This window comes from Ambystoma mexicanum, chromosome 10, assembly GCF_040938575.1.
Source record: "Ambystoma mexicanum isolate Mex_15411 chromosome 10, UKY_AmexF1_1, whole genome shotgun sequence".
In the NCBI taxonomy this organism is placed as follows: Eukaryota; Metazoa; Chordata; class Amphibia; order Caudata; family Ambystomatidae; genus Ambystoma; species Ambystoma mexicanum.
This window is the reverse complement of record NC_090932.1, coordinates 1,106,558,476-1,106,572,323: the sequence shown is the minus strand read 5'-3', so window position 1 is coordinate 1,106,572,323 and position 13,848 is coordinate 1,106,558,476. Positions and strand designations below refer to the sequence as shown.

At 46.4% G+C, this 13,848-nt stretch overlaps 1 protein-coding gene across 1 annotated transcript in view; it reads left to right on the top strand.

Moving 5' to 3' along the window:
* Positions 1–13,848, top strand: part of NPC1L1 (NPC1 like intracellular cholesterol transporter 1) — a 311,377-nt gene that overhangs the window by 235,984 nt on the left and 61,545 nt on the right. Inside the window, exon 15 of the mRNA XM_069618961.1 lies at positions 6,417–6,567. Coding sequence (XP_069475062.1) covers positions 6,417–6,567 — 151 coding nt within the window. The remainder of the gene's footprint in view (positions 1–6,416; positions 6,568–13,848) is intronic.

Here is a 13,848-nt window from a genome sequence, read left to right as displayed (position 1 = left end):
AATACTTCACTACAGAATTTGAGGGTCCAACCATCGACACACAAATGAGAAAGCAGAGCCCGTCGACATCGTGGGTTGATCTTTTGAACACAGAAGACATTGAAGCATCCATACGGAAATTGAAATCATCCAGAGCCCCGGGTCCTGACGGACTCACGAATACAGACTTAAAAATGTTTCCTGAAAAATGGGCTGAAATGATCAGTAAGATTTTCGCGGAATGCGGCAGAACGAATATGGTGCCTGAATCCTGGCAGAAAGCGGTGATAGTCCCGATTTACAAAAAGGGTCCAAGACAAGAACCAGCGAGTTACAGGCCTATCGCCCTCCTGGACATATTAGGCAAACTATACGCTACCCGCCTCCTTGAGCACTTCCGAGCATGGGAAAAAGACAGCCAGTCAAAAGATCAATTCCAAACGGGCTTTCAAAAAAGTGGATGCACCTCAATCAATCTTATGGTACTGAACATCTTGAAAGCAAAAGTCAAAGAGGGGGCGGGGCGCCTAAGGTGTATTTAGCCTTCGTGGACCTTTCAAAGGCGTTTTGATAAGATCGACAGGCCAAGTCTGTGGTTGAAGCTACAAGGTTGGAACTGTCCTACAAAAATACTGGATCCCATAAAAGCACTCCATTCGCACACAAAAATCTGAGTCAAACTAAATCACCTGGGTGCCCTGTCAGAAGAGATCAATGTTAACCGAGGAATGAAGCAGGGGTGCCCCCTGGCGCTGGCACTTTTTACGGCATTCCTAGGCGACTATCAACTCTCCGAAAGTAAAATTTGTTCTTTTCCCCCCAAAATCGGGAAAACGGAGATCCCTCGTTTATTGTACGCAGACAATGTCATCGTGATTGACCACACGAAGGTGGGCCTACAAAGAAAACTACGCAATCTGGAGTCTTACATTGCAGAAAATTACCTTGAACTAAATAAAACTAAGACAAAAATCATGGTGCTTGAGAAAGCCCCCAGTATAACTACGAAGAAATTAAATATGTACCTTGACAACACCAAAATCGAAATTGTAAACAGCTTCAAATATCTGGGGATTCAAATGGACAGCTCCAGATCAGAAAAGAGTCTCCTAAACCAACTATGGGAAAAAGCGAAAAGCCTGACCACCCAAACAAGAGCAGTGGATCGCAAATTCGTAAAATTCTCTCTGGTACCGGCCATAACATTCTATAATGCAAAAGTTGTTCCAGCCCTGACATACGGAACAGAGGCCTCGCTATACTTCCGGCGGAATACCTGGAGAAAACTTGAAGATCATCTGTGGAAAACGGTGTTAGGCCTACCCAAATCCACTGTTATGCCGGCGATCAGGAGAGAGTTGGGGCTTATATAATTAGAGTCAATGGTCGATCAAAGCGCCATGCGCCTATACAGAAGAATTATCATGTCAGACACCCTACCCATCTATAACATCATACGGGATGAAACTGAATTAGGCGAATGTGAGGCCCTGAACAATTGGGTAAAAGCCAGAAAGGTCGACCTGGCCTAAATCGAATGCAGCGAGAAAGAGCTGAAAGTAAATCCAGACCGAATTAAAAGAAAAACGGAAGACATGGGGCCTCATTACACGGAAGGCGGTAATGGTTAACGGCCACCGTTAATGGTAACGGTGACCGTTAACCATTACCGCCTTACTACGAGGTCCCTTAGCGGGTTGGTGCTTTAACGCCTGCTTTTTGCAGGTGTTAAAAACCAACCCGCTAAGGGACCTCAGAGCTAATTACGGCACCGCAAAATTGCAGTGCCGTAATTAGCGCCTTCCCCATTCCCATAGAGCCCTATGGGGCAGAAATGGGAATGGGGAAGGGCAATGGCGGAAGGGGGATTTACCGCCCCACCAACCTTGGAATGGGGTGGTAAATCCCCTTTCCGCCAAGGCGGTGCCGGTAATTTACCGGCATGGTCCAGGGTGCTAATAGCACCCTGGATCACCGCCTTCCGTGTAATGAGGCCCATGGACTGGATTCTGACAACAGAGAAAGCGGTGGGGAACAAACTTCTAAACCACCTACCTCCAACATTCAACAAGGTGAAAAAACCTTTGAAATATTGCACTAAGTTCCGTAATAAGAAGCTGAGAAACTCGATCATGAGAGCTAGACTCAACCTGTTGCCAACCAGAGGGCTCTCATGACCTACACCAAATATCTTCACGGAAAGGAATAAGATATTGCGAGAGAACAACTGTTCCTGCGCACACCCAGATGGAAAGAGTGTGCAATTTTTAGAAGAGCTTTCCCTCACCACTTTGGCCCCTTGGCCATTTTTAATTTGTGCATTTCCAACCGTTGAATCTCAAGTATTCCTGACTCCCTGTGACCCACGGGAACCATTAAAATAACAACACAGGAAACAGAATATGAACAGTTGACCTTATTCAGGTCGGATTACCACCACACAGCTACAGAATCTAATCTTCAGTTCTGGACAGCTATGTACCAACCCTATTGGATTTGCTACTCTCTTGTCACCCCTTGCACTTGAGTTCGAGGATATGAACCCCCAGTTTTTTGCTTCAGAAACTCTGAGTAATTAAACAAATTTTCCTACAAAACCGTTGTTTTTGTGCTACCACGTCTGATCCTTTTAACGGTTAAAAGGAAACCAACGGCTTGTCTGTGCCCTCCCTTGTTTTTTCCACAACAACGTAACCCTGTTTGTCGTTATAGCCAACCAGAGAGATCATAACAATCAGAGGAGCTGGTATCGAGAAGCTTTGTCGATTATGTAAAAATGAACTATCCATCGAGACTTTGAAGCACCTTGTGATAGAGTGTCCTAACACAACTGAAAACAGAAATATATACCTCCCCTCGTTGGCTGAAAACCTGTGGATATTCCAAACGGATGAACTGTGGAACAGATTAATCTCTGGCGAGAACACGAGATGGGACCAGGCCCTGGCCCAACTGATCGAACTAGTGTTTGACCAGATAAACCGTCTACGGCCCGAGGGCGGCTCGGTCCTGGACTCTGACTCAGATTAAAGAAAACCATAAAGATCTCTTATGAAATCTGCTCCCTACTGACACAAAGAGGCCTGGCCAGCTCCCAGGGGAGGTATTTAGTCCTCTCCCCTCTCAACTAGTTTCATTTGATGTGGAAGGTTTTGACAAAACTTAGTTGTAACTGAGTAAAGTTCAAATTAAAAAAAAAAAAATGCCCTGTCAAATAAAATTACCTCCCTCTAACTTAAAATTGCCAATGAGAAAGCTTCATTGCTCCTACCTGAGCAACAACCCCCACCAGTCACTCAGGCCAGTACCTCCCTACCTTTCAGTTTTTAGAATATCTCTATCTCTGAGACTGAGAAAATTATACTCTCCTTAAAACCTTCAAACTGCAAAGGAGACAACTGCCCGGCCCAAATTATAAAGGATGCAGCTAGAGATTTAGCTCCTTTCATCTCGAAGCTTATTAATGCTTCCTTCAAGACCAACTCAGTGCCTAATAATCTCAAAGAATCATGGGTACTCCCACTACTCAAAAAACAAACACTAGATCCCTCCATCCCGACCAACTACAGACCCATCACCACGGTCCCCTTCTTACTTAAAATCATTGATATAGTAGCCTACCTACAAATACAGGACTACCATTGAAGCTAACCACCTACTAGGATCATGCCAATATGGCTTCCGCCCCTTCTATGGCACGGAAACAGCCTTAATAGACCATAAGACACAAATTGACGAGTTGAAGGACAAGGGAAAATCAGCTATGCTACTCCTCCTTGACCCATCGGCAGCATTTGACCTGGTGGATCATGCAGTGTTATGCAACCACCTTAGCTCGGCTGCCCATTTCTCAAGTGGTGCCATAACTTGGGTTCAGTCCTTCCTAGCCAACCGTACAATGAGAGTCTTCTCCCCTATAGCCTCTGCTGACCCCATACAAATTTCATGTGGTGTACCTCAGGGATCATGTGTTTCACTTACTATGTATAACATCTTTACTAAGCCCCTGTTTGATAGACTTGGCGTCACCTACACTAACTACGCAGATGACACCCAGATCCTCATTCCCCTTTCGGGCAACTTTCTGGAGGACTCGACATTAGTAAATAAGATATACCTCCTCGTTCAGGCATGTATGGCATCCCACGGCCTCTGCCTGAACGACGACAAAACAGAGTTACTGATCTTGGGTTCAGAGACGGCCCTTAAAAAATGTAACCCTAGTTATGCCTCCTTCAACATTGACAATAACGTCATCAAGGTGATGCCTGCAGTTAAAACTTTAGGCTTCTACCTTGACTCTGCACTTACCCTTAAGAAGCAAGTGAACTCACTAGCATCCATAACAGCCTACACCTGCAAACCGATCTGAGCCTGTAAACCATTTCTCTCTGATACTAGTTGCATCACCTTGGCCAATGCACTCATAATATCCAGATTGGACTACTGTAATGCATTGTACGCGGGTGCTAATAAGTACATCACGGACAAATTGCAAAGACTTCAAAACAATTCCCTGAGAGCAGCTTTAAATATCCCCATCAGAGATCACATTTCTACATTTAGAAGAGATGTCCACTGGCTTAAGATCAATGACAGGATCCTTCTTAAAACCCTCTCACTCACGTCGAAATGTCTGAACAACATAGCTCCACCTTATCTCTCAGAAAGAATAAACAAGAGACTTACCTCCTCCCTATGATATCTTCCAATGCCTACTCCTTAGAGATCCCCAGATTTAAACGTTCCAGTGCTGACAGCTCTAGCTTCCCGGTCATAGCCGCGCAATCCTGGAATGCACTTCCCTTAGATCTCAGAATAGATCAAACGTACTCCAGATTTAGACGGAAAGTCCTCACCTGGATAGGAACAAATGGTGCATAACCTGTCTCGTCCGACAAGGGTAGTGTGACTACATTTGCCACTTAATGCCGGTCAGGACTTACCATTCTTATTTGTACTTATGACCTATGCTTCACCTGACCACTACTCTCTGTACATATTAATGACTACAATCTTGTAATGCCATATGCTACCACCATTCTCTTTACATATTAATGTGGCAGCAATTCTGTATATTTCCTGTATCTATGTACCCCACTTATTATGTAACTAAGCTTTAAGCCTACTTGTCACTTTGCACCCAGCTACCTAAGGGTTTGGTGCGCTTTATCAAATAAATAAACAAACAAACAAACAAACAAACATGCACTCTCTCATTCACACACATGCCCAAACAACAATAACTCATGAATTCTCACACACCCGTACAGACACAAACCCTTGCTTGAATGCATACACACATGTATATTTTTTGTCCTTACCCCCAGCCCTGGCCTAGACTCTACTAGCTTCAGACACCCACAACTGTCCAACATTCCCCAGCTCCAGGAAACAGGGAGCGCTTTCTGGTTCCTGCACATGTGTGGTGGAATTGGAGCGACCCCAGCTCAACACCCTTTGATGTCTGAATGTATGAGAAGGCGCAGGAACACCCTCTATGCACATTCAGACTTGCATTATCCTAGCCTGCATCCTCAAAGGGCCATGCAAGGCTGAAGAATCAAAAGGTCCCTAGCCTTGCATGGCTAATTGGGCACTAAAACAGTCAAAAGGAAACTACGGGCCTCATTACGGTTTTGGCGGCAGCCATGGAGCTATTAGCTCCATGGCTGCCGCCAAACCGGGCTCCTTTACCGGGTTCCCTGAATGGGGAATTACCGGGCCATTCCGATTTTGGAGGGCCCGGTAATTCCTCCCTCTGGGAACCCGGACCTTCCCGATTCCCATTTGAGCTCCCATAGGGCTCAATGGGAATGGGAGAGGGAGCTAACAACAGACCGATTACGACCGGCCCGTTGTTAGCTCCCTACTCCCCTCGCGGGACCCGATAACGATGCCTGGTTTTACCAGGCGTCCTTACTGTGTCCCGCGAGGGGACCTCGTAATCAGGCGGAATGGTGTTATCGGGCCCGCCACCATTAGCGGAGCCCGTTAACCCATTCCACCTGACTTGTAATGAGGCCCCATGTCTTCATTTGACATTTAAAGCCAGTCCATCAAGCAGCTAAGGGAGTGCTCAGTGTTTTCACTGGGCTGGTTCATCCATTATGGATAGGCGAGTCATCGCCACTTCACCCATTATGGAGGAGCTGCCCCTGGAAACATATCTGTTTAACTCTTTTCACATTACACACTTTAAGTTATTGTAACATACAACTGCCCTGTAGACTGTATTGAATTGACAGACAAAACCTTTAGAGATGTATATCGCCTAAGGTGTCCTGTTTATAGTGCTGAGTGATATCATGAGAGAGGATATGAGATTGGAGAAAGAGGATGTGGGAGGTGGGTAGGTGTTCTTTTGTTATCAACAAGCTGCTCAAAAAGGCACAAATTACTTCTAAAAAAAAGTGTTTCCACTTTTTTCTTTGCAGCAACCAGGTTCATGGCTTACCACACCCCCTTAAAAAATTCCCAGGAGTACACGGCTGCACTGAAAGCCGCGCGGGATCTTGCAGCGGAAATCACTCGTTCAGTCAGGAAGGTGCCTGGAACAGATCCAAACTTCACTGTCTTCCCCTACACGTGAGTACTAATGTCTATCAAACTTCTCAAGGCGATACTGCACTGGCAAACGTACTAGTATTGCCAGTAACATATTGCAGTGATGTGGAATGTCTTATCTGGAATGCACTGGAGTTCAGCTCAAGCTCTTTTGCAGCCATGCGCACTAACTACATCCACAGTTGCACTCATCCTATCACCTTTTTAAAGCTACCCTTGGAAATGATCCCAGCACCTAGAGAACAATGACTATAGGGTGCTGTACCCATGTCTCATCTCACGGTCAATGCAACACAACACTCAAGCATAAAATCCATCTAACATTTGAATAATTGAATATCCTAGTTGCACCTGTAAGAAATGGATGAATTCATCTTGAGATAGGTCATAAAATGACATAATACAGAATTACAAATGAGCATTATTATTATCAAATTATTAACTGAAGTACAGTACTAAAAATGTATGTTACCCTTGGCTGTTGTTATTGCACTAACAGCAGCAGGTTCAAATTCCATATTTAACAGTGGTGCTGCTATACCATTGAATTATTTGCCACTGTTTTTGCAGCAATTACATAATATTTGTGCATTATTGACTTCAACCAATGGGAAGCCTAGACCATCAATGCAGTCAATTTATCTCTTTGATCTCAAAGTGTAAAAGCCATTTTGAATGGTTCAAACACACTATGTAAATAAGTTGCCCATGCAATGGGTATATTTTCAATGTCATTTTGGCCCACAACTCTTGAGGCAGCCCTTGATCCACTGTCACAGGTTGGAAACTTAGGGATCTAGTTGAACAAAGTGACTCAAGTAGCCTAGCAGACGAAGCTACTGAAAACTCTACTACATGTCTTCTCCTTTCACCAGGTTGCCTGTGTAAATAAATGTATAGCAATGACAATGAACTATTGTAATTTCATTTATTTGGCACTCCCCAAAAAAGTAATGAAATCCTTAAGTGCTGAACTTCAATGATTTCCTATATAAATTAGGATGTGCATGTAAACTTTCCACGCTCATGTAGGGTTAAAAAAGGGAATTGTATCTAAAACAAATCCTCCAGAATTCTATCAAAACTTCAGAGAAAACCTCACATCTCTCCAGCTCTTGTGCTCTTGTTCAGTTCCACCTGCTGGTAGCTCAACATGCATAGTTGAAGACATCATTCTGAGCCACCCTCCACCATAGAAGGATCCCAAAAAGACCAATGAGAAAATCTCCATCAGCCTTACAAAGTGAGGTAAACATGACCTTTTAAATAACACAGTCGACAGGCAAGCATAAATATGCTTTGATGGGTAAATGAGAGCAACAAAGAGAAGGAGAAATATGCAAGAGTAGGGGTGTAAATTATTTTGTTGCAGTGGCAACAGTTGGGCTATGTAACAGGTGCATCACATGGGTAAAACCTCCAGCCATTATGTTATCCCTATGAACCCGGTGTCAAAACCCATATTTGAACAGAAGGGATCTCTACCTGACATCAATTCCAACATTATTACCATAAAGCACCTTGACCAAAAACAGAGGAACAAGTGGGCAAATTGTGCAGTCTTTTTGAAAGCATTGCATCAAATCCCCCAGTTAAGAGTTTTGATAATAGAGGACTTTGATTTCATTCAACCATTGACATGTAATAATCCTAATGTGTCTAGAGTGCATTGTAGAAATGTCGCCACAGTGGCATTGCTTCGGTCGTATAGTACCCAATTGCAGAGCTGTGGCATTGAGTTTGATGTTGACATTGATAAAGAGGATAGTACATTGCCGAAACCAGGAAGGAAAGCAGGCAATAAAAAATAGCTAGCTCAGGCCAATCGGACGAAATTACATTGCCAGGGGTCCAACGAATGTTAACGTGGCTAGTGATGTCTTTGGCATTGGTACCTGTAGAAGCTTGCTGAACTGTTTCCATCCTGACCTGGAAAACTCAGAGCTTAAGTAACAGTCTAGGTTCTGAAGAGGTCTCCGAAAAGTTGACTGAGAACCATATATTTATGCTACAAGAAACCTGGATAAGAGCCAGTCTGTTAGTGGAAGGTTTTGCCATAACCAAATAATGGCAAAGAAAGGAGATAAAGGCAGACCATATGGTGGGCTAGTTGTGGGTGTTAAGCACTCCCTGAATGTGAGAATATTATCGCGGGGGCAACCATCTGATTATATATTAGCAATTGAGGTTGAGGGTATAAACCATACACCCAGCGGAAGAACGCTTTTGTATAACACTCCTGGAGATGTACTGAGTGAAACAATACAAGATGATCTGTTTGATATGTTGGTTGAATGGTCTGATGGGGGTATTAGTGAACTGGTCATAATATGTGGGGATTTCAACTGCAGATGTGTATGTAAAGATGAAGCATCCTGCGGCCAGAGAGAGCCTCAGCGTGGGCTGGCCCCAATACCACAGCGCAGTCCTTATTCCCGGGTTGCCCCACTTTGCGGCCTGCACCGAGGAGATCACCCACACTGGCCCCATACTTCCCTCTGCAGCGGATGCACCACTGCTGGCCGACCACGTGGGTGGAACAACAGGATACCATTCCAGCACACGTGAGACAAGGTGAGACAAGGCGTGTGGCCCCATATGGTTAACTACTACCTCCCCCCAAGTGGTGCAAAGCCTTATATAAACAACCCCTGCAACTCAGCAGATGCTGCAGGGTCCCCCGCTGGGCATGGGCTGGGGCGGGGAAGCTTTAATGCACACACCCATGCCAGCCCCTGATGCTGACCCACACAATGTGCTGCTCACTATCCCGGTGAAGGGCTTCTCTCCTGGAAGCACCCCCTACGATCATCTCAGGCGCAGAGGGCACTGGAACTTCTGACTTCCATCCCCACCCCCTGGTGCAACTTGTGGCCTTCCTCGCCGCCTCCTAACTGCGTACACTGCCAAGTCTTCAACCGGGCCACATACATCCCTGAGGGCAAATCCCTGCCTGCACTTCCAAGGACCCTACGTACTATGGACTGTGTGGGTGCACTTACAGCCGCCTGGGCACGTGACTGGCGAGGCCACGCCCACCTAGGGATCCACAGATATGTTCCTCGACTGGCTGGTGGTGTCTGACATGTCCTGGCAGTCCCCTGGCACCTCCAAAGATACTAGCGGGTGGGGAGAAAGGGGACTGTTCAAGTCAAATTGTGTTATGATTTTGGGCGAGAATGGGGGTTTGGGATTCAGGGGTGGGTCGGGGTCTTGGGGGGTTCGCAACATCCTTAGGACTCAAGGGGTCATGTTACGTCAAGACTCGATAAGCTTAGACATCTCACACCAAGACCTCGAAGAGAGGCCTCTCCGCCTCACACCGGATGCCAGAAGGTCACTAGGGAAATCACAAGTGTTTTTTCTAGATATAATCACAGTAGGATGTGATGGGCACTCAGGGGAGGGCAAATGACTTGGGTGATGACATCACACTGTTAACTTGGAATATACAGGGGTTCACAAACGGGAAAAAGGTGCGCCAGATCTCGAATTACACTAGGAACCACAAGGTAAATGTTCTTTGCTTGTAGGAAACTCATTTGGGAAAGGAGTGTAAGCTCCCCAACCTTGTAGGGTGGGGGATTCATAGGTATTACTCCACACACTCCCGAGGGGCGGCTACATATATACATCGCTCCCTGGAGTTCAAGTTCCATGACCAGATTGGGGACAATGACGGGCGGTTTCTCCTGGAAGCAGGGGAAATAGTGGGATGGCGGGTTCTCATTGTCAATGTATACGCTACAAATTTCGATAGCCCAGACTTCTTCCAATTCTGCGCTGACCACCTGTGTACCTTCCCAAATTACGAAGTAGTTTGGGATGGGGATTTTAATATGGCTCTCTCGTTAGACCTGGACAGATCCTCCTCCACTCAAACTACCCTCTCGAGGGCGGCCCAGACATGGGCAACCATAGTTGTGTATCATGATTTTATTGACACCTGGCATCTCCTGCATCTTACACATAGGAAATACACCTTTTATTCTGACGTTCATGGTAGCTCCTCCAGAATAGACTATGTTATGCTATCCCCTGAGTTGGCCCACATCACCCAAATTGTCCAGGATCTCCCTAGGACCTTATCAGATCATTCCCCAGTTTTGGTACACTTTGTTGGCCCTAGCCATCCAGCCAGGCAGCTCTGATGGAGATTTAGAGCCAGCGCCCTAGAAGACGCAGTCTTTCGGGATGATATCCGGCAAGATATTTCAACCTTCTTTCAAATTATTGCGGGTTCAGTCCCCGACCTCAGGGGGAGGTGGGAGACCTTCAAGGTTTACATCCAGGGCTGCTGTATGGCCAAATGAAGGGGGGGGGGTTCTGAAATGTATCTGTGGGTCCATCTCCACACTAGAACGTGATATTAAAAGGCTGGAGACCCAACACGGACTCCAAGATTCTCTGGACTTACAGGCTCAACTAAGGGAAAAACGTAAGGAAATGGGTATTTTAACTTCTTGGGAGGAGCGCTTTCTGGTAGATCCCATAGTGACAGCTCCGTACGGCGAGGGTGACCGTCCGACCCGGACGCTCGCCTAGGCCATTAAATAGGAACGACAATTGGACACTATAGTGGAGGTCTAAGAAGAGAGGGGTGGACCTCACCAGGGACAGCGGAAGGATCAACGCGACCTTCAGAGAATTCTTTGCTCGGCTATATTCCACCCAGACAACTGCGAGTCACAACTCAATAACACAGTATTTAGATAGAATTGCCCTGGGATGGTTGAACCCAGCTCAAGGAGCACTGCTGAACAACCCTCCCTCCGACAAGTAGTTCCTCAAAGTGATCCTTTCTTTCCCTAATGGCAAGGCCCCTGGCACTGATGGAATCACAGCCAAACTATAAGGCATACTCTGATCTCCTAATTCTCCATATACAAGACATGTATGAGGGGTCCAGGTCCTCTGGAACACACCAGGAGTCCACTAGAACTGCCCTGGTGACAGTACTGTTGAAACCTGATAAGGCCCCTCGCAAATGCTCCCCATACAGGCCCCTCTCTTTAATTAACATTGACAATAAGATCCTGGCTAAGCTCCTGGCCGACTAGCTTCTCCCTTATATGCCCAGCCTGGTCCTCCCCGACCTGGCCAGTTTCATCCCTGGGGGCTCCACCCAAAATAATCTCCAAAGACTGTTCATGTTAATGCACAGTGTGAACCCGGAGATCCCGATCGTAGTGGCCGGGGTGGATGCCAAAAAGGCTTTTGATTCGGTCGAGGGGCCGTTTCTGTTCGAGGTCCTCCGCCGAACAGGCATAGGTACCTCCTAGCTACAGTGGATACATCTCTTATACACTGCCCCCAAGGCCATTGTGTACACCAACCGTGTGCATTCAGAGGTGATATATCCGTTGCGAGGAACCCGACAGGGCGGCCCCTTCTCCCGCCTGCATATTGCGCGAGTACCACACACACAGGGGTGTAAGGATTCCCTCCCACAATTCCATTATCTCCCTGCATGCGGATGATATGTTGTTAAATGTCAAACACCCAAAAAAGAACCTACAACCCATTTCGGATTTCTGATTTTGGAGAACTCTCAGGCTTACGGATCAACTTGGCTAAATAGAAGGTCCTTCCCCTGACCTCCTGCATCGACCATCGTGACATTGGGGAGGCCTTCGGATGGTACCTGCAGGGCATCAAGTACCTGGGCATACGGGTGTCAACATCCCCAAGGACATTGTTCAAGGACAACTACGTCGTCGCACTGAAGAAGCTGGAGCACAAGGTGGACACATGGATCCCCCTGCCCATTTCTCAGGCAGCCAAGATCTCGCTAGCTAAAATGTTGATCCTACCAACATTTTTATATATCTTCAATAATGTCCTGATTTGGTCCCCTCTGGCCTTCTGGCCACGGCTCAGGAGCCTGATGAACAGGCTAATATGGGCTGGCAGACAGGCCCAGATATCACTAGACACAATGACTCAACCTTATAGACAAGGAGGACTGGACTTCCCGGACCTATACATGTATTTTCTGGTGGTGCAAATTCAATACTCAGTCTGGTGGTGGTCCCCCTCAGCAGACCTTCCGCATACCCTCCCTGAGAAGGAAACCTCACAACCCAATGATGTGAAGGGGCTGCTGTGGGGCAACCCATAGAGGCAGTCGAGATCTGAGGTGCAGCCTTTAGCTGTCACGCACAAACCTGGGACCAATTAGCCCACTGGTCGGGATTGTAGCAATGGTACTCCCCTCTAATGGCTATATACCATGTCAGTGGTATTCCACTCACTCACGAGGTGATCTTCCGGCAACATTTTGTAAAACTAAAAGTCTACACTCTGGGAAATGTGGCACCTAACGGGAAGTTTATCTCGTGGGCGGAACTGAAGGATAGCGGAGAATGGACCTCTATTACTATGCTCCTGTACTTCCGGCTCTGTGAGGTACACCAATCCAAATGGCCGGACTCCCCAAACACACCCTCACCCCCCCTCCTATAATGCTGTATGTCACCTCTCCCCCAACCACAAGTAAGCTGGTCTCCTCTTTATATAAAATTATCTTATCACATAGTCCCAACCAGACAGGCAATTACATGTGTAAGTGGGAAAACACTTTGGGTAAGACACTGACCACGGAACACTGGGAAATTGTATGCGCACAAACTAGATCTATATCGATAAACAACCGATTTCGCCTGATACATCATAAATTCCTCCACCAGATGTATTATTCACCATAGTATTTACCCTGATAGGTCTCCGAGCTGTAAGAAATGTGCCGAGAACCCAGCAGACTTCTACCATATGGCGTGGTCCTGCACCCAGGTGCAGGCTCTTTGGAATAAAGTTGAGTAGATTGTCTCTGAGATGCTGAGCGCACAGGTGCATCAGTCCCCCGAATTATGGCTGCTTGCTCTGGTGGAGGAGGGGCCACCAGGCCGAGAAACGCTTAGTGAGAATGGCGTCCATTGTGGCTAGATCTCTTATCGCCAAGGCATGGGGTGCGGGTAAGGCCCCTAACTATTACGAATGGTTCAACTGCATATCAATGTGCGAGAGAAGGGAAACACAATATGCACTGACGCTTCCATCCAACAGCAGACCATTGGATATCTGGGCCCCTTTCAGATCATATATGCTTACAAGGGCAGAAGATTCCCCAGGCCCCTCCAACCTACAGAGTGTGACCCAAATGTGACTTAATGTTATACTAGGAAAAATGACCTGGAGTCAAGTGACACACCTGATGAAATCAAATCTAAAGAAATTTGTCCTTCAGACACCACAAGAAATACTTCACAAAGTTACAAGATTTTGTTGGTTGTTCACCTGTTT